A 20,691-nucleotide genomic window follows, 5' to 3' on the forward strand; every position below is an offset into this window, starting at 1 on the left:
CTCTGTGCGCTTGCCAGTCCTGGGACTAAGCTTTTTTGCTTGAGTAGTGCTCTACCACTCGAACTACAGCTCCAATTGTGGTTTTTTTGGTGGCTAATTGGACTTTCCTGCTTGAGCTGGCTTCAAACCGCAGTTCTTAGATTTCAACCTCCTTAGTAGCGAGGAATTACAGGTGTGAGCCACTGGCACCTGGCTTCAAGGCTTTTCTGCCTAGAGCTGGCTTTGAACTGACATCCTCCAGGGGGTCAACCTCCTGAGTGGCTGGGGTTACAGATATGAGCCACCAGTGCCCAACCTACACCAGTGCAGTTAAATATGAGCTCTTAACTTTATCTCAGAGCTTTTTTTTTAAATGACTGTTTTGAGATAGGGTCTCACTATGTGGAATAGGCTGGCCTTGAACTCTTGACTTTCAGTCTTGGCCTCCCAAGTGTTGGGATTACAGGTGTATATCACCATGCCAAGTCCAAATTCTCAAATTTTAAATTATGATTCATTTAGTAGAAATCTATATTTATTAGGCCCTTAGCAAAGAAAATGATTGTGTTCTAAATTAAGGAATATTGCAAGTGGATTTATTATATATATGTATGTGTATTTCTTTCACACACATACACACACACACATATATATATACACACACACACATACACACATACATATAGCCAATTTCATTATTTTAAACTGGGAATTTATAATGCCACCCTCTGGCATACTACCATGACTGAACTGCTTAACTATTACTCCTGAGAGGCAGATTTCCCAGAGGAAAGCTCACATTTCAGTTACTGGGAACTGTGGATTACTTATATTCAAATAATACCATTTATCAGTTCCATCAGAAGCATGTTTTACTATTGCATTATGGTCCATTAAGAAATAGCTTTGTTGTAATAGAAAAAGATCTGCCTCCTATATGACTTTTCAGCCTTTTGCTAATGCCTATGAAAGTCCTGTGGCACAGCAAGGAAGGACAAGGGAGTAGAATTGTTGAGTTATAGCTGGACCTGTTGTATGTGGTCATTGAGAATAAAAGGAGTAGGTAATAAATAATTAACTAGAAAGATGACCCAGAAGAGCACTTAATTATTTTAGAGTCTATAAACTATAAATTATCTGAGTAAAAGGAAATAAAATAATAGAATTGCTCTGAAATTTATAAACTATGATGATATTATTACCCTTAACTAACAGACGGGAAATATTTTAACTTTACTAATGACTAGTGTTTTCTCAGTCTTGGAATCTGAACAAACTATATCTAAAGAACCAGCCAAGCAGCAGTGGCTCACACTTGTAATCCTCGGAGGCTAAGATATGAAGATTGCAGTTTGAAGCCAGTCTGTGTAGGAAAGTTTGTGAGACTCTTAACTCCAATTAACCACACAAAAACTGGAAGGAGCACTGTGGTTCAAGTGGTAGAGAGCTAGCCTTGAGCACCAAGAGGCTCAGGGACAACGCCCAGGCCCTGAGTTCAAGCCCCAAAACTGACAAAAAAAAAAAAAAAAAAGAACCAGGTTAGATATAAGCTACTTGCTCTCTCATGTCAGTCAGATGTAAAGCTTTTTAAAAATAACAAGCTCTTTAGAGGCAAAGAATGTGCACAGATTTGTAGTTAAAAAGGTTTGCATAGAGCTCTTTCTTCAGAGGATGTGTTGGATCTTTATTGAAGCAGAGTAATGAAGGGACTATGACAGAAGTAGTGCTAGAAACCAGCAGATGAGGATGTGGAGGCAGGATGTCTTGTATACTGCCTTGCTAGGTTTTCCAGTGGTGTATCAGATACATTTTTGAACTGCCAGTGACTGGGTCTGGTTGATTGCTCCTGCAGGTGATTCTGAATTGCTGCCAGGGCAAAACACCCAAGGAGGCTATAGAAAATTGGTTGCACACAATGACTGAAGAGAAGACGCTGACCGCTGAGAGTTTGGTGAAAGTCCTCCAGGCTGTGAAGACAACCTTGCCAAACTTAGGCCTTCTGCTGGAAAATTTGCAGAAATTAGCTCCTTTGTCCAGTCCCCCAGGTATTAGTTAATTGTTGCCCTTTCGACTGGAGCTACTCTTACAGAACACCCTTTGACTCCATGTTGGGGAAATGAGATAATATTAGGAAATGTTACTGCAAAACACACACTATCACAAATCAATATCAGTGTTCCTACAGTCAAAAATCTGGAGTGTGAGAACAACTTAGCCATTAAGATCCCACCTCAGTTTCCCATAGCCCAAGGTTTATTAATGGATGGATCACATCTGAAAGCTGAAAAAATGAAAAGCTCACAAGGCTCAGCATCTTGATGACTGTGTAACCAAAATTCAGATTTTGATCATCCCATTCCTACCCACGTGCTATTGCTTCCAGCAGTCCCCTGACTCTCCACCTTTAGAGACTAGGGGGAAGGCACCCATAGCCAGTCATTTAAAAGCCCATCTGCAGCAGTGTGCCCTGTCCTAGGGCAGCTGGAGACACAGACTGTTTGGGAAGCATGGCTTATAAAAACAATGTATACTTAAACTGGGACGTTCCAGAAATTAGGAACAAAACAACCTAAAACCTGTTACTCAAGAATGTCACTAATTAACACCTTGGCATATTTTATAATTTCCCTCATTAAACAGTACAATAACATTCTTCCCTGCATTTCAAAACAATTCCTCATTAGCCTGTTTCCTGTGTAGTTTTCCATCATAAGGCTGTGGATAGAGTGTTACTCGTGCCTGTATTTGTAGCCCATGTGGTACAATGGTGGTGACTATACACTTCCGTTCTAGCCGTTCTAGATGTCCTGTGTGACCATGAACCAGCAACCTATCCTTTCTGAACCTCTCCTCTTTTGAATGGGTATAAGACTGGGCCTTCTAATCATTTTTGTGGCTACTATGAATACCTTAAAAACACTAGTGCACTGTCTGGCACGTAGTAGGCACTTAATAAATGTTGTTACCTCCGTCATCATCATGAATTATGTTGTGGCAGTGGTTCTTGTACATAGTTCTTTTGCCTTCATTTAATCTCTTAGGGCTGTATTTCCAGCAGTGGACATACCAGATCAAAGTAGAAAATAAAAATAATAAGTATTTGCAAAGCAAAAGGAAATGCCTGATTTACTTTGATTTTTTTAACTTTCAAGGAAATCTGACTTCTTTAAAGCAAATGCCTAACATATGGACTCAGAGGGCGTCTAAGCTGAGCTGTGAGTCGTCTTCACAGGCACATTTTGACTTGTGGCTGTTTGTATTTTGGATTACCACATGGATCATTTGCCTCAGGCTTCATGAGTAACACCCCCTTGAACCTGCACATCCAAATCTCTTGCAAGTACAGCCACTTCATTACCCGCCTGTTGAGCGATCATTGGCTTCTACCACCAGGCACTGGCTTTTAGCATGCTAGTGGTTTTATCACCCTGAAGCACCAGGTAATAAATGTAGAGCAAAGATCTGAACATATGCTTGAGGTCTCAGGCAGAGGCAGCTCTTGCGCCACTGCCTCTCCCTCTCTGTAGCATCCTTTGTCTTCCATAGGTTTTTTGCATCAAACATTGTTTTGCTAATATCCTTACAGTCCAACCAAGCCCTGAGGACTATGGGAATGAGCTTTTGAGACGATATCATGAAAACCTCTCTGAGATTTTCACAGACAACCAGGCATTGCTGAAGGTCATCTCACGTGTGAAGAGTTTGGCCCCTGGAGAAAGAGAGGTAAGAATGGGAGGCAGGAAGGAAAAATAATGTGTATATACACTGTCTTATTTCTACTTGCAAGTATACATACACAGTTATATGGAAAAGTGCTAAGTAGAAAAGGAGAAAGAAGAATAATTTCTTAAGGCAGGGAACCATATAGAATAGTCATAATTTCTTTGGTAAGAAGGAAAGGTAATCAAGTGGAAGAATGAAGAACTTCATCATGTATAAGAAATCTCTTAGCACCTGGACATTATGATAGTCCTCACCTCTAATCTCAGCACTTAGGAGAGTAGGCGGAAGAATTATGAAGCTGAGGCTAACCTGGGCTATATAGTAAGACACTGTCTCTAGATAGGTTAGTAAGTAGGTAGATAACATTTACTTGTGTGCGTGCGTGCATACATGTGTGTCTGTTCCCTGGAGCTTAAACCTAGCTAAACTCTACCACTGAGCTACATCCCCAGCCCCACCTCCAAATAAATTAAAAAGAAATCTCCCAGTGTGAAAGAGGTGAATTACATCTACTCTACCCCAGCAGCCAACTTGTAGCTCTGCAGCTGGTCCAGGCTAGAGTCTTCCATACATGCTTGTTTGTGTTCCATCTTGAAGGTCATGGAGAAGCTTGTGGAACGGGACTCTGATTCTGGTGGTTTCAGTTCCCTGATGTCAGCAGCTCTAGAAAAGCAAACTCTCTCAGCAACAGCCATTTGGCAACTACTGCTAGCAGCTCGGGAGACAAAGACCTGCCCTTTGAACTTGCTCCTGGAACAAATAGGAAGAGAACCTGGTGCCAATGCTTTCTTCCAGGCAGGTGAGTGCCTGCCCTCCACCAGGCTTTGCCCCTTACAGCTATTGGCCCTTTCAGGAAGTAGAAGAAGCTCTCTTCTGATAGCTGTCCACATCCCTACCCTTAGGAATAAGGATGGACCAGTTCTCCTGCTCTTTTGCTCAGTAGGGTGGCTGAAGGTAACCATCACATACTGTATTTTAGGAAGGCCACAAGAGACATGGAGTATATTTAGAGAAGCATTAAGTTTGCTTATTCTGACTTGAATATAACACATACATGTATCAAAATATCACATGGTGTACCTCATAAATATATCATTTTTAGGTCTCAATTTTAAAAAAAAGCAAGGGCTGGCATTTTAGTTTAAGGATAGTCATTTGTAAACTTTTTAAGAAAAATTATGCAGTAATTATTCTAAGCTTATATTTGTTATTTCACTCTGGCTTGCCATTTCCTCACTTGCAGCCCTTGAGGAGCGGATGACATGTGTTCTCATTATGAGGAGTTTTGAGTTAAGAGGTAAAGGGGAAAATGGGAATTAGGTTAATTCTCCAGTCTCCCTCTCTTCCAGTGACCACCCCTGAAAGTGCTGCCTTAGAAGCCATCCTGAAGCACAGCAGGTTGATCATGGACGCCATTCAGCAGAGGACTGTGCTCCAGCACTTTTCCTCAGAAGAGAAGCACCTGGTGGAGACCCTGAAAGAGGTGCGGAGCAATAAAAGGCAAATCAGAATTTGGCAGGGTGTTGCCTGAGTCTGTCTTCATTTCTGAGGGAAGATCCACCTCTGCAGAGTCCCTGCTCTGTGTCCGGCATCGTGCTGAGCTCTTCCTAGCACGTTTGCGCTTTCACCTCCAACCTCAAGGTTGATGTCGTCACATCTTACAAATGAAGGGGCTCAGCTCCAGAGTTGAGTCACATGTCTCAGATTTTCCAAGTCAGAAATGAGGCCAGACATACAACTCAACCCTATGCTGATTCCTGTTGTGTAAACCTAGAAACACCTCTGTTCTTCTGTAACATGTTCTAAGCAACAACTTCTCTCAGAGGATAGAAGTAAAGTTGTTGTCTTATTATATTTTCTATTCTGGCTTCTTGAAAGAACTAACATAAACATAGAAAGAACAAAGCTCTTGCCCATATGGGGTAGCAGGTAGTGCCAACTCGTTTTCTGTGAGGCTTCTTATAATGTGGCCAGCATCCCAGAAAAGCAGGTGGAGGTGGGGAGGGTTTGTGGATGTCCAACCCATGATTGTGTGCTTCTTGAGCAGGTAAAATAATAAAAGGACATAGAATTAAGCTACAGATGCACCTGTAGTGTCTTTTTGATCCTGACTAGCAGGAGGGCAGAAGCATATCTGCCCTGGTGACAGCTCTACCTCGGTCTGCGCTCGGTTGGGAAGAAGGGGGCACATGTTCCAGTAGGGTTCCAGAGGCAAGACTCACCTGCTGGCCGGCCCCTCCAACTCTACACACTTCAGAGCTGGGCCTCCTACAGCTGATCACTTTAGCCTCACTAATTAGTCTCATGCTTCCAGGGACATCAGGTTTATTTAGATAGACTTGAAAAGAGCAGAAGTAAAATATCTTCCAAAATGCAAAGTCCATGTGGCCATCTGTGGATGTTTCAATTTATTTTCTGCGTGCTGACTCTGCCGATAGTGCTAACATTCTGAAAGAGGATGGCTTTGAAATCATATTCTTGGCCTCTTTAAAGCCCCTATTTGAACCTACTGTGTCTTTATGAAAGAAAGTGATGTTTAAAAGGGTACATCTAAGTGTCTAAAAATATGAATCTACTGATGGTGCAGAATTATTTCTAGACATTGAGACAATTATATATTATGAAAAATTATCCTGATCTTCATGACAGAAACGCCAGTCGCCAAATCCTACAGCTTTCAGACTTTTTATGTTTGGATCTAGAAAAGCTCTCTGAGAAATTTATGGTTGCTGAGCAGATTCTTACAGAAGACACTAATGCCCCTGTGTGTACCGCCTTTGTACTTGCACATCTCTCAGTATGTGCTTCCTTTTGCTCTTTGGGTAATCTTCCTGTCCTTTGGCAGACAGGGCTTTCCATATGCATTGTGAAAACTGTAAACTACTTATAGGTAGAGCTGGGTCTTCTGCAGTTAGCTTTTGTCAGTTTGTTATAAGTTGAAAACCATGGGGAAAAAAATAAATCTGCTGATATTGACCCTGCACCTTTGTCTCGTGATGTTCATTTAGATTCTGAGCATTTCCTCTGAGACAGCCAGCCTTGAAGCTTCCTTGAGAGCAGTGCTGAGCAGAGCTATGGAAAAGGCAGTCTCAGCCATTGAAATCTGTCGCCTCCTGTGCAGTGTCCACAGATCTTTCCCTGGCCTACAGCCTGTCATGCAGGAGCTGGCATGCATTGGTAAGGAGCAGGGGTTAGGGGCCAGAAGGCCCCAAGATCTTTGTTGAGAAAAAGAAAAGTTTTATGTAAGAGGGTTATTTATTCCTCGTATATACTCTCAGTACCTAACAGCCAGGGGACTTGATGCTATCTGTATCTAGTGGGAAGTAAAAATGACTGTGATAATACTCAGGCTTTTTAGATTCTCAAGTAGTCTCCAGTCTCCTCTAAGAGTATGTTAGAAAAGTTACAAAGTAAAGTAGAAACCGACTTCCCAGGGTCCTGTGTTTCTCTCCTATGCAGGCTTCCTTGCTAAGGAAAATGGAGAGAGGGAAATGTGGAGGCTGAGTGATAAATTTCACCATGAAGCCAGCAACAAAGAAAATGAGAAGGCAGCTGAGGTGACTGGAGAAGGCTGCCAGCCCACAGAACAAAAGGAAAAGGAAGAGACTGGTTCCCCGCCAGAGCAACAAGAAAAGGACACTTCTGCCTCCCCAGACTCTGCCAAGAAGAGCTTTGTCTGTAAGGCCTGTGACAAGAGTTTCCATTTCTACTGCCGCCTTAAGGTGCACATGAAACGTTGCCGGGTAGCCAAGAGCAAGCAAGTGCAGTGCAAGGACTGCAGTGAGACCAAGGACTCAAAGAAGGAACTGGAGAAGCACCAGCTGGAGGCCCACGGTATGGGCGGAGAGCCTGACATCCCCAAGAAGAAGAAGAAGAGGCTTCCTGTAACCTGCGACCTCTGTGGAAGAGAGTTTGCCCACGCCTCAGGTACATTCACTAGGCTCAGTCATGAAGGATAGTAGGTGAAAATTATGTACCCTAGTTGTGTGCCATGAGAAGCCTAGCTGGTCCTAGAGGATAGGGTAGGTTCTTGCAGAGGCAGGTGGAGGTTGACAAGGGCATGGGGAGTCTCTATGGAGCCATGTCCCTGAGCCTTGTTTTCCCACCCATAAAATGGGTCCTTGACACTGCTTACTCCTTTGCATTTTTAGGAAGTTCAAAATGTCAGTGCTAAACATCTAGAACAGAGCCTACAATAGAATTAACACACACAGCTGTTCTTCATAGTAGTTACCAACTCTTGGACACCTGGGTTTCCATGTCCCCCCTATTTCTTGTAATAAACAAGAGTCAAGGAAACCATGGGATGTATAGTTCAAGAGTTGTATTCCCTTGTTCTGGATGTTGGATGCACATTTTATGTTCATTAAACATAAAAGCACATTTGGTTTCCCTATATGAATGTCAAGTCCAATTTAAGAGAGAGGATTGGGATAATAGACTCAGGGTCAAGTTGGGGTGGCCTAGAGGTGACTTTGGGCATGCAGTTTGGTGGACACATGAGTAACATGGTACGTGAGGCAGAAACTAACATAGCCTTGGCTTCCTGTGGTTCACACTGTGCCTTCTTAAGCCTGGCCTGAGACTGCTTAGGCATCCCCTGCTGGCTTCCTTATGCTGACCGCAGGTCTTTTCTGGTGTTCGGCACGGCTCTAGGCATGCAGTATCACAAGCTGACAGAGCACTTTGATGAGAAACCATTCTCCTGTGAGGAATGCGGGGCAAAGTTTGCAGCCAACTCTACCCTGAAGAACCACCTCCGCCTACACACCGGGGACCGTCCATTCATGTGCAAGCACTGCCTCATGACCTTCACGCAGGCCTCAGCCCTAGCCTACCACACTAAGAAGAAGCACTCTGAAGGTGAGGCAGACACGCGCTCTTGTCACCCGCAGACTTCCCCAACACTGCTGCCTAAACCTGCTTAGAACCAAACAGGTAGAGCTCTTAGAGAAATTCAAACCAGAGCTCCAAATCCCCAGGGATACAAAGGCCCAGGGAACCATCTGCACAGGCACGTCCAACACTCACCATGGGGGGCTCAGAAGAGAGGTTGGCTGGTGTTAGTGTTAGCAGTTGTAGCTACAATATTTACATAAGGCCAGCAATTCTCTGAGCTTTGAGCTTTGATGTACTTCCAGCCTGAGAAAGACCTGGTAGATCACCTACTATGGATTAGGCAGTGCCGGTGCCGACTAGGCTGGAATCCTGTGCTCGAGGAATGACAGCCTGAGGGGTGGGACATGGAAGACATAGAGACAGTCACAGTGCAGGCTGTCAGGCAGAAGAGGGCTAACCAGGATGACAGAGAAGAATGCAAAGGGGGTTCGGGCTGGTTAAAGGGAGGGAGGTGATAGTCAGGGTAGGGTCAGGAATTGCAGTTTCCTTACCTCCCCTGGTCACTCCCTCCGCTTGTGCAGTCTTTCTCACAAATGCCAGCTTTTTCTGTCTAGGAGCTGTGCTCTCTATAAACATGAGAAAACAGAAAGCCATAGTATGTGATGAGTGTAGCAAGTCACTGGTTCTTTCCTAGAACCCACGTCTCACCTTTGTGTGGCATTGGCAGTCCACACTGTACTGTGAAAGGAGAGTTGAATGCACACCTTTCTGGGCAGGAGATGGATCTGTTGGCTGGCAGTAGCATGAGCACTTTCTCTTTGTGGGCCTGATAAATAAGCGGTTCTCTGTGTACTGAGAGCTCTGTCCCTGCCCTGTTCTTACCAGCTGTCCTCACCCTGTAGGAGGGGCTGTGTTTAAGAAATACATGTATTTGACAGGATGGCTCTCACCCCCACTATGTGTTACAGATTGCCTGAGGTTTTTGTGTCTTCTCCCAGCTGACATTTCCCTGGTGTGTGCCTTAGAGTTTTTATTTTGTTTATAAGAATGACATAAATGTTTAGTGCCTATTGCATAAGCTCTTGTATTCTCAGGGAAAATGTATGCATGCCAGTACTGTGATGCTGTGTTCGCACAGTCCATTGAGCTGTCCCGCCATGTGAGGACCCACACTGGGGACAAGCCATACGTCTGCAGGGACTGTGGGAAGGGCTTCCGGCAAGCTAATGGCCTCTCCATCCACCTGCACACCTTTCACAGTATGTACTGGAATTCTGGATATCATGAGAACACATGTCTTAAGAAATGTCTCCATCAGGGCTGAGCCTCGTTCCATTCCCTCTCCTCCCCGATTCTCCTGCAAAACCCACAGTTGTTGGGCCTGGGAAGGTGGCTGAATGGTAGAGCACTTGCCTTGCATGCATGAGGCCCTGGGTTCGATTCCTCAGCACTACATAAGCAGAAAAAAATGCCGGAAGTGGTGCTATGGCTCAAGTGGTAGCGTGCTAGCCTTGAGCTGAAGAGCTGAAGGACAGCACCCAGGCCCAGACTTCAGGCCCCACGACTGGACCCAAAAAAAAAAAAAAAAAAAACAGTTGTCCTTGCTGTGTAAAGATGACTTTCATTTTAGCATATCGCTGTGAAGCTTCTTTCTCTGTCTGGACTGTTGCTTTTTCTTCCTCTTAGCCAACCTAGTATTGTTTGACTGACAGAGGCAAATTATGTTTGAGAAAGTCTCTGACACTGACAGGCTCACAGAGCACTGTCCTCCTCCACACTTGCTCTCTACTCATGCTGGCCTGCCTTAGAGGAGCAAGGTGTACGCTTCCTGAGTGGATGTCTAATGCCTGGCATGTTCCTTTGAAAGTTTCCTGCCCAGCCTTCTCCAAGTGCCTTTGTACTTCGCTCAGTTCTTAGAACCTGCCTATCTTTTCTTCTTCCACTAGACCTCATATAGACCAACAGCTTTCATTCCACTTTTTCTAGAGTGTGTGCAAGCACGTACACGAACAGAAGGAAATTCTATAGCATTTGGCTGACCTCCCATTTTCTTCAGCTTTCCTTGTGCAACTGAAATATAATCAACACAGTACAGCAGGGGAATTGAGAGCCTAGGGTATAGGCACCCAAGCTTGGACTTGATTTTTGACCCGACCACTCACTTTTATTGAGATCTTAAATTTATTTACCTTGCTAAGGCCATGTGGGGAAAAAAATTTTTTTGTTGTTAGTAAGACCTTTTGCTTTCTGCCAGGCGCCAGTAGTTCATGCCTATAACCTTAGCTACTCAGGAGGCTGAGATCTAAGGATCATGGTTTGAAGCCAGCCTGAACAGAAAAGTCCTTAAGACTCTTTATCTCTAACCACTAAAAAGCTAAAAGTGGAGCTGTGGTTCAAGTGATAGAGAGCTAGCCTTGAGTAAAAAGGCTCAGGAAAAGTGCCCTGAGTTTAAGCCCCAGTACTGACATATACAAAAAATACTTTTGCTTCTGTTGTATAAAGAATTCTGCATAAAAATGGCAAGTGTAATTTTTTTTCATTAGGGCTAGCTCTCATTTTTGAGGTCCCACTTGGACTTAACCTGTCCAGTTAGACATGTGGCTCAGTGAGAGCCCATTTCCCAGCTATGCCCTTGGATAAGGTCCTAACTTAGTTTGCCAAACCTTGACTTTGTAGTCTATAAAATGAGAACAAAAATAGAACCTACTCACAGGGCTATTAATATTAAAGCAGCACACACACACACACACACACACAAAGTACTTCACACATGTCTGCCAGAGAGCACTCACTAAGCATCTACACAAAGGTTTTCTTGGAATCTCCAGGGGGCAGCAAGGAGGCATTCTCATGATGACGGCAAAAGAAACAGTGCTGCTCTGAGAGTATGTTTGAAATCTCTACCAGGAAGTGGAAGGCTCCCCAGAAAGTAAAATAGGATTAAACATGTTAGGCCTAAAATGAGGAATCGAGGTAAACTACTTGAGGCAGGGGTGGTTGATCCAGAAAGCATGTAAAATTCTTCCTCCTGGGGTGACGTGCAAGTAGGCAGGGGACTGCTGCGCTGAATTGTGACCCTTAGAGTCTGTGTCCAGCGTAGAATCTAAACAGTCTTATATCTTGCTGTGCGCAGCAAACAGTGTTTCACTGATTGCCTGTGTTGTTTTTCCCTTTCCTTTCTTCCACGGATGGCCCTCCTGGCATCAGACATAGAAGATCCTTATGACTGCAAGAAATGTAGGATGAGTTTCCCCACTCTGCAGGATCACCGGAAGCACATCCATGAGGTGCATTCCAAAGAGTACCATCCCTGCCCTACATGTGGGAAGATCTTCAGTGCCCCTTCCATGCTGGAGCGGCACATGGTAACCCACGTGGGAGGAAAGCCCTTCAGCTGTGGGATCTGCAACAAGGCCTACCAGGTGACTTCAGGCCCCACATGCTCTCCATTCAGGTCCCATTCTTGCCCATGTGTATGACTTGCCCATTGTCCTAGTTCATCTTTAGGATGTGACAATTTGAGTAACTCAGGAAGAGTGTGCTCAGTTGCAGACCTTGTGCTGAGAAAGCAAGTAGAGGGAGCTTGTAATTCAGATTCTCTGAGGAGCTCTGGTCAGTGATACAGGAAGAAACCCGAAAGCAATTTCAGCCTTGCCATAAGCTATTGCTCTTTTTCCCCTGGAGTGCTCACATTCTATAAAACCTATTTGTGAGGGAATGACTCAAGTAGAATAACATCTGCATAGTGAGCTTGAGGCCCTGAGTTCAAACCCCAGTACTGCCAGTCAATCAATGTAAAACTATAGAGTAATAAAATTATTTTTTAAATAAAAGAATCACTTGACCCCATGGATCAAGGAATATGAGAATGATAATGTGGAATGAAACACTACCCAGAATTACCTTGTTTAGCACAATTTTTGTCCATTTGCTTGTTGAGCTTCCAGAAAATGGGTCTGTTTTCATACTAATGAAACCAAAAGAAACCACATATGTGAGGAACTAGTCACAAAGACAAGAATGGCCCTTGGTGGTGTAAGATTGAGGCTTAGACACCGAAGTATAGCAGCAGACTTAAAAATGGAGGGCTGCCTTCATGCCTGGCCTCAGGCTGTATGACAGCGCAGAACTGAGCATGATCTCTGAAAGACAGGAATTTTAGGTGCTCTCTGGAGCGAGGGAAGAAAATACTTTCTCTACTCTAAGAGCCCATAGCTTCTGTTTTAGCAGGGTGCTCCACCACACCCCTGGGCTCTGGGAAACAGTTAGATTGTAGCCTAATGTGAAAAGCAGACATGTCAGAGATCCCATTCTTTACACATCATGTGACCCTGGCCAGTCAGCTAACTCCCGGGGTGTCAGCTTCTGGCCTACCTGGAAGACCCTAGCACCAGTTCATGAGCATGAAGGAGTGAGGGCTTAGGGAAGACTTGGCTGAGACCTGCCTAAAGTAGCCTGTCAGTGAATTTAGAGTTGCTTCTCATGTCAGCACTCAGCATGATAGGTAAGAGTGTAATTGTAACTCTCACGAAGACCTTGTGAGCTTTCCAGCTTGTTGAAACTTTCTAAGATCTAACATTTGTCCCATTCCTTGCAGCAATTGTCTGGTCTGTGGTACCACAACCGGACCCACCACCCAGACGTGTTTGCTGCTCAGAACCATCGCTCATCCAAGTTCTCTTCACTCCAGTGCAGCTCCTGTGACAAAACCTTCTCGAGCATGATGGAACACAAGGCACACATCAAAGCAGAGCACGCAGGTGCAGTTGGTGCCCGGAGGGTGAGCTGGTACTTGGGAACAGTTCAGTGACATAGCACCCAGCTTCTGTCCTGAGATGCCAACTTGTACCACTTTGGTACAGTGGGCGGCAGTGGCTTCCTCTGCTCTGCACAGCATACCTGAAGGCTGTAGCTTGTATGGCAGGAATTTCAAACCTGGAAGCCTAGAACAGTGAAAGCTTCTCTGAGCCAGTCTCAGCACCTGGGAAGGTGATAGCTTTGTTGGCAGCTGGGCTGGGTGGAAATCCTGACTCGAGCACTTCTAACCAGCTGCATGACCTTGGCAGGTGACTTGTCTTTCTTTCTAAGTCTGCTTCCTTCTCTCAAGCATGGGAGTTATTAATACCTGCCTCTTAGGACCACTGGGGATAAGCAGAGCAGCCGTCAGTTTAAGAGCACTTCCTATATGCAAGGCACCAGCCACGCACTCTGTATTTTATCATCTAGTTTTCACAACTCTTTGTGTCCAGCTTACACAAATCTCTTCAGGCACAGGTTTCTGGATGCTTGTGTAGAGTGTGAGTCTTCACCTCACTCCAGTCCCCTTACCCTCCAGCCTTAGAAGGACCTCCTTTTATTCTTTCCACCAGTTCTTTTTTATGTATATTTTACAGATTTGAAGTTTCATGAGTGTGACCAGTGTAAGGAGCTCTTCCCCACGTTGGCTCTGCTCCAGGTGCATGTCAAGTGCCAGCATTCAGGTCAGTGCTCTTCCATATGTCCCAGGCCACATCACTAACAGACTTGTAGCTCCATTTCTTCCTTTGGAATATGGGAGCACCGTGGTGCCAGCTGCACAGGGTGCCAGGCCTGGCACCTGGAAGCGTCCCTTCATGTTAGCCATGACAGTGGTTGTTTTTGCTCTATTTCATCCAATCTAGAGTGCCACTTACAAGACACACCATTTTAATGAATAATTAAGAAAGAAAAGTATTGCCAATGAAACTCTGCTTGCTTATCACTTAGAATTTGTAGGTTATTCTCAGTGCTAGTTTAGTCTAAATTTGGTTTTTATCGTGTCTCTCTTGTAAATTGATTCAGAGGATAATGCAGCCTCTCAGTTCCTCTCAGTCCTGACTGCTGGGGGATGTTCCCTCAGTGTTTTTTCTGCCATCAGAGTAACAACAGAGCACCAAGTGCACCAGAAGTCATTGGTGTAACCTCTTGGATATAATGTAAAGCGAGACTGTCATTGATCTTTGGTTTGGGAATGTAGTTCAGCCTCTGCACTTACTTCCTCCCTCCTGGAATGCTTTGTCCCTGAGGTTAAAAGTACACTCATCCTGTCTTAGGAATACTCTTCCAAACCACAAGCACACATCCTGCAGGCCTTCGTGCACACGTGTGCACAGTTGATGAGTGTGCCTGACAACTGCCTGGCCCTCAGCAGTCAGAGGGATGTTCCCTTGAGTCCACTGAAGGACCCTAAAATGTATTTCCTAGAATTGATGACAATTTAGTATCATCATTGTCACTGTCCACCTCTGAAGAATGATGGACTTCAGCAGATTCACCCTAAGTCATATGCTAACAAAACTAGTTTAAGGGCTCTTTGCTCACAGGACCCTTCCAAGGCTCTGCATCTAGTTCTGTATTTATCATTTTATAGGGAGACCACACACACACACACCAATTACACCAGCTTTAGTCACATGAAACCTAGCTCTGTCCCTCCACCGCAATCCTCATGGCTTGCTCCTTGGCTCTGGGTCACCTTCCACCCACAGCCATCTCTTCTGCCTCCTCCTTCAGGGTCGCAGCCATTCAGGTGTTTGTATTGTGCAGCCACATTCCGCTTCCCTGGAGCCCTGCAGCACCACGTCACCATGGAGCACTTTAAGCAGTCAGAGAGCACATTTCCCTGCGAGCTCTGTGGGGAGCTCTTCACCTCCCAGGCTCAGCTTGACAGCCACGTGGAGTCTGAGCACCCAAAGGTGACAGGCACGGACACCCAGGCAGCTGCCTCACAGGTGGTACAGGTAAGTCTGGCTGTTGGATATGGAGCATGAACACAGGGTTCCTAGAGCATCGCTGGAGGCCCCTCTGTCTCACCACCCAGTCTTACTCTAAGGGATTTCTTAATGACCATAGGCAGAGCCTGGATCTCTGACCAAACAGACCAGAAAAGTTGAATCTTTTGAGGCCACTAGAACCTAAACCAAGAATTTCCAGGAAAACGGTCTTAGCTTCTCCCCTGATTCACACATGTCCACCTTCTAAGAAAGGCTGTGCGAGAGACATGGAAAACCTTGGAGGAGGATGGCTGAGCTCTGTTGCTCAGGGCCCCAGCAGGGAAAGCCTGTGAATGGCTCGTGGGAGCCACTCACCTGATGAAAAAAAGCCCACCTCTTCTTCATAGTTCAAGTCCATCCCACCATTCTGTCTCCCTGGTCCTCTTCCTTTCCTTCCACAGAGAAGGGAAAGAGAATGAATCGTGCTGCCTGTCAGTGACCTGTGGAGAGGCTGAAGATGAGGCTTTGTCTATTGGGCGAGTCATTTGTAAACTAAGCACATTCTGAAGCCTCTGGGAAACAGCAAGGCAGGCGGACAGGACTCCAGGTGATGCTGGCTGCCATCCCAGAGCCTCTCTGCTCTCATCTCTTTTAGAAATTAGGGCTCCTGGTAAGCTGTCCTTGGTAGGGACAGGGCAGCTACCATCCTGAGAGACAAGAGCAATTTGGAACTTCTTGTGCTGGACCACAGTAGACTGATCTCACAGGGCAGAGTGAGTGCAGCCTCCTCCCTGTGCTTACTCTCCCCTCCTAAATGGCCCAGTACCCAGGTGGCTGTGCCCTCTGGGAGCACACTGGGTTGATGGTATCTAGGCTATCAACTGTCCTAGAGTCCACAGGTGAGAAGCATCAGCAGGAACAGCACAGGCCTCACTGTAGAACAGCTCTTTCTGAGCTAGAGGACCATCTCTAGCTGACTGCACATCTGGGAGAAGTATTTGAGGCCTGCAGAGATGGTGGGACACGTTCCTGCTGCTCCAGCCACTGATTGAGCACAGGCAGTGGTTGGAACTGCAGTCTACTCCCCTTTCCCCTTCTGAGTTCCCATACAGCTCTCAGCTCCTGGCATGCCACAGGGTCAGGGATGGCATCTTGGCAGGCCTCAGCGTCTGCTAAGTCACTTCCAGTTCTATGTTTTAGGCTGAGACCCATCACCTCTGGTGGCATTCTTCTCACATGACACTCGCCTCTGCAGTGTCATCATAGAGACAGGAAAACCCAGTGTGAAGAACTGAGCCTGTGTTCACTGGTGTGTAATCATAGAGTCCATGTGCCCTGAGATGGGGCACTGAGTAAAATTATAGCAATTCAGTACACAGAGTTATTTAAATTGTTCGCCTGCCTTCTCTTTTGCATCACTGGTGTGTTAGATTTGCCTCTTCCCATTAGGTACAAGTCATTGCTCTCCTCGGGTGAGAACATAAATATCATCATTACAGTATGAGACAAAAGCCATGTAAATTCTGGGAAGCCCACCATCAACACTGCCAGAGCAGCCTCCTGGTCTTTCCCTTTCAGGTGATCCAGGCTCCAGAGCCGGCGGCCCCCACCGAGCAGGTGATCACTTTGGAGGAGACCCAGCTTGCTGGCTCACAGGTGTTCGTGACATTGCCTGATTCACAGACCTCTCAAGCCAGCTCTGAGCTTGTGGCAGTGACTGTGGAGGATTTGCTGGATGGTACTGTCACTCTGATCTGTGGTGAGGCCAAGTGAGTGGCGGCTCATTGGTGGAAGGCACCTGCACTGTGCCAAAGAGAAAGTTCAACTTAGCACCAACCACCAACCCAGCGGCTCACTTGGAAACAGAGGGTGGTCCCATTCACATAGAAACACAGTGTCTGAGCTGTGGACACAGACACCACTGTCCTTCCCACAGACCTGAAACTCTGTCCCACCCCAGAGAAGTCAGGCTTCTGAAAGAGCAGTGGGATGTGAGCTGGTACAATGTGGGGGCAGTGTGCCTGCAGCCATTAGCTGACAGAAGGCTGGGAGTCTGAGCCCATGGAATGGGGCTGCAAATTCTGCCAGTGCCTCTGGCCAATGGAGAGAGAAGCACCAGCAGAGCCTCCAGGGAGCCCAGCCCTGAGTAGTTACCCTTCGCTTCTCTCATCCTCTCTGTGCTCAGGTCTTCCTGTACCCAGGGGCCGTGCCCAGCTCTGTTGATGGGGCTATGTTAACACTATAGGAAGCCCTCGTGCTGGTCACATCTAGTCAGGAGAATCATCCCCTTCTAAAACAGAGCCTGTGGAGTATTTGTGTCAGAAGGAAGTGTTTGACTTGAGGCCATCCAGCTGCAAAGATGACTCTGCCTTCCTGGGATAGTCTTCATAGTGCTCCTTTCTCAAAAGCTCTTCCATGTTATCCTCATCCCTCCCTCCTATCAAAGGCTGAAATTCCCCCCCAACTTGGAGGCCTCTTGCTGGCTTCCTCTGGAGCATGTGACGTCACTAGTGAACCAACCCAGGAAGGCAGTCCTGCCTGTGCCACGTGTGTGTGAGGAGCAGCCACGGGGCCCATGTGCCTTGTGTGTGGCCTACCCTCAGCAATCCCAGGCTGCGCATGGCCTGCAGGTCAGTGACCTTTCCAAGTCTGAATTTCACAAAGCTTCTTATCTTCAGCTCCTAAAACATAATCTGGTAATTAATGGTTTGTGGAATCCATTACGAAGTACAATTAGATGGATGTCAGATCCTGCCATTAGAGAGGATAAGTAGCACTTCTGTTTTCTGGAAGCTCAGAGGTTGAAGAGTGCCATTGCAGTGTTTACCCCGGCAGCTCCCTGCTACCGCATGAGGGTTACCCCTCTGCCAATTTGGTCACTCACCCTCCAGCCACTCACTAACAGATAAGCCCACCTTGTCTTTTCAAGCACATCTCACATGGCCATGTAGAGGCAAGGGGTCGCATTTGATCTATTGCTGCCACCCAGGCAGGTGACACAGCTAGAAGGGCAGAAGGTAGAACCCTAACACTGCTCAGTCAGTTTGAGGGCTGGCCATTGACATTGGCTTGTGCAGGCAGCCCTGGTAACCATTTTTACAGCTGGATTCCAGCTCTGATCAGCTTTCCTCCAAACTGCTCCAGTCTTGGGCCTGTTTTCATTTTGATGGGCAAATTGCTTGAGCATAGATCTTCCCATTCTCGTGTTTTAGGGGTTGTTTTGTTTGTTTTTGGTTTTGTTTTGAGATGGGGTATCACTATGTTTCCCAGGATGGACTCAAACTTATTATGGATGCTGGGATTACAGGAGTGTGTGCCCCCACACACTGCCAGTCTTCCTATTCTGAAGTAAATGAAGTTTTTCAAAGCAAGTCAGCTTCAGAAGCCAGACAATGACCAGAAGATGGTGCTCACACATTAAGACTCTGCCTCCCTGGGAACACCGTGCTGGTCCTGCCGCAGCTGCCTGCTTGAGGCTGTTGTTCATTCTTGTGGCCGGCAGAGCAGGGCAGATCTTGGCTTAGAGTTGATGGAGTAGCACATGCTACTGGCAAGAATGGCACCTCATACCCTTGGGGTGGGGTTGGGACTGCACTGTCAAAAAATTTTGTCCTGCCAAAAGAGAAATGCTGAGGGTCTATAGGGGAAAGTGATTTTTAAGAGCTTTTGAATACAAATTGCTCTAAGTGTTAAACCCAGTTGTCAGCCCTGAGGAACCCCATCTCTGATTTTGATGGAGACCCAGATGATGGCCAGATAAAACACTACGTGTCATGGCAGTGAAACTGGACTTGCTTTCAGGCCTGGCGGATACTCCTCTTGAGCTCCCTCGGCCAGAGGCACAAACCCAGGGCTGGTTCTCACAGAGTCCAGGCATGAATCTTATTGTAGGAAGACTTTCAGTTGTCACACTTCTGACCAGGCTGCCCTGAACCACCACATGTTTAGTCCTCCTTCCACTTTCCTTCCTTTGCCTATGGCAGTGTTGCGTTTGCCTCATGCTATGGAATACTGTCTGTGTGGCCCCAGGGCTTAGCTCTGAACCTGGGCTTCTTGGAACACGTTGATTTGTTCAACCACACAGCCTCGGTTCCCGGAGCTCATGCTCCAGTTCTGGCTAATGAAGAGGGAAAGGCAGAGTCCAAGCTGCAGTCTGTGTTGCGGGGTCTGACAGGGTTAGTTGTAGAGTACAATTGACCCACCACAGGTGAATGGAAAGCAAATCAATGAATGAGGAGCAGGGATTACTTAGGCAGATGAGACTTACTGAGCAGAACCTGGTTCAGAGGGACCATTGGGGGAGGAGTTGTTAGTTATTGTTTGTCTTCTAAAGCCCAGCAAATAGCAGGTTTGTAGGATGAGTGGTAGTCTGGAGTTGAGGTGCCTCTGAGGGAGACTTTGGCTTGCCGCTGACTACGAGACTCCACAGCCTCCCCCCTCAGTCTAGATCTGCAGTGCTGAGGGACAAAGCAGGGTGGCAAGTGGTGAACAGAGACTAGGGCTCTCTACTCATGAACTCCCAGAATAGTGAACAGGGGAACCTAAGGATTGCCTCTCATCCCAGGGGTTGAGGAGGTTCTGAGGTGACGCCGTATGCCTGAGAACATGGAAACTGCCAGCCTGGCGTAGAGTACACGTGTGTTAAATTAAAGCTGGCCTGAGCTGGAGAAGACACTGGGTGCTTGATCGTAGAGGGTGCTGGGAGCAGTGGGAGGAAAGTGTACTGTTTTCTGCTGTGGAGGCCAAAAGGTCAGAAGCACAGCTGGGACAGAAACCTGCTGCATATGATCTTGGCCAGTAAGGAGGAGAGAGACTGTCCATTGGGGAACTACATTGTTGAGAAAGCCCTTCCCTGGGCCAATTTAAGTTGCCTCCCAATTGTGGAAATGATCAGGGTTTCTCTTAGGAAATCAGTCACACCTGTCTCCACCCAGGACTGGAACAGCCAGCCCCACTTGACATTGTATATATTAGATTACAAACTGTTACTCATGTTCAATATACACTAATGTATGTAAATAAAATACATACTTTGAAAAAATGGTGCTCCATGAGTTTCAGCTAGACTATGGTGTTGTAGGCCCGTGTTCTCCTTGGCTCGGGGTAGCTACCCAAATGGCACAGGCTCAGGAGGCCCGGCCTCTTGGGGTTACTGTGGAAGAGGCCATGCTCACGGCCTGGGAACACTGTCATGGGGAGTCTTTCTCCAAAGGAGCGAGTGTGGGCCATGTTCCAGAGTGCAGGCTGCCATGTCCCACCTGGACACGTCCTACAGTACCAAGCACAACTGTTACCGGATGACCTTGGGCTAGTGATTACTCAGCTGCCTGCTCTTGGCTCCAGCTATAAAACAGGGGAAATGATTGCATTTGCCCCATGGAATTACAGGACGAATTAGAAGTCTGGATTTAGTTTCTTT

The 20,691-nt window shown here is 46.4% G+C and overlaps 1 protein-coding gene across 3 annotated transcripts in view; it reads left to right on the forward strand.

The window, feature by feature from the left end:
- The window catches only part of Zbtb40 (zinc finger and BTB domain containing 40), a 68,010-nt gene extending 47,697 nt beyond the window's left edge, over window positions 1-20,313 (forward strand). For all 3 annotated transcript variants that reach the window (XM_042688613.1, XM_042688615.1, XM_042688614.1), the window contains 13 exons: window positions 1,832-2,024; window positions 3,566-3,702; window positions 4,300-4,501; window positions 5,052-5,185; window positions 6,711-6,879; window positions 7,162-7,629; window positions 8,359-8,565; window positions 9,636-9,800; window positions 11,749-11,963; window positions 13,139-13,301; window positions 13,935-14,021; window positions 15,073-15,299; window positions 16,851-20,313. In XM_042688613.1, the coding sequence (XP_042544547.1) occupies window positions 1,832-2,024; window positions 3,566-3,702; window positions 4,300-4,501; window positions 5,052-5,185; window positions 6,711-6,879; window positions 7,162-7,629; window positions 8,359-8,565; window positions 9,636-9,800; window positions 11,749-11,963; window positions 13,139-13,301; window positions 13,935-14,021; window positions 15,073-15,299; window positions 16,851-17,045 (2,562 nt within the window). In that variant the 3' untranslated portion in view covers window positions 17,046-20,313. The remainder of the gene's footprint in view (window positions 1-1,831; window positions 2,025-3,565; window positions 3,703-4,299; window positions 4,502-5,051; window positions 5,186-6,710; window positions 6,880-7,161; window positions 7,630-8,358; window positions 8,566-9,635; window positions 9,801-11,748; window positions 11,964-13,138; window positions 13,302-13,934; window positions 14,022-15,072; window positions 15,300-16,850) is intronic.
- Window positions 20,314-20,691: the final 378 nt, after the last annotated feature.

The sequence above is a fragment of the Dipodomys spectabilis genome, unplaced genomic scaffold, assembly GCF_019054845.1.
Source record: "Dipodomys spectabilis isolate Male_0828 unplaced genomic scaffold, ASM1905484v1 ptg000118l, whole genome shotgun sequence".
NCBI lineage: Eukaryota > Metazoa > Chordata > Mammalia > Rodentia > Heteromyidae > Dipodomys > Dipodomys spectabilis.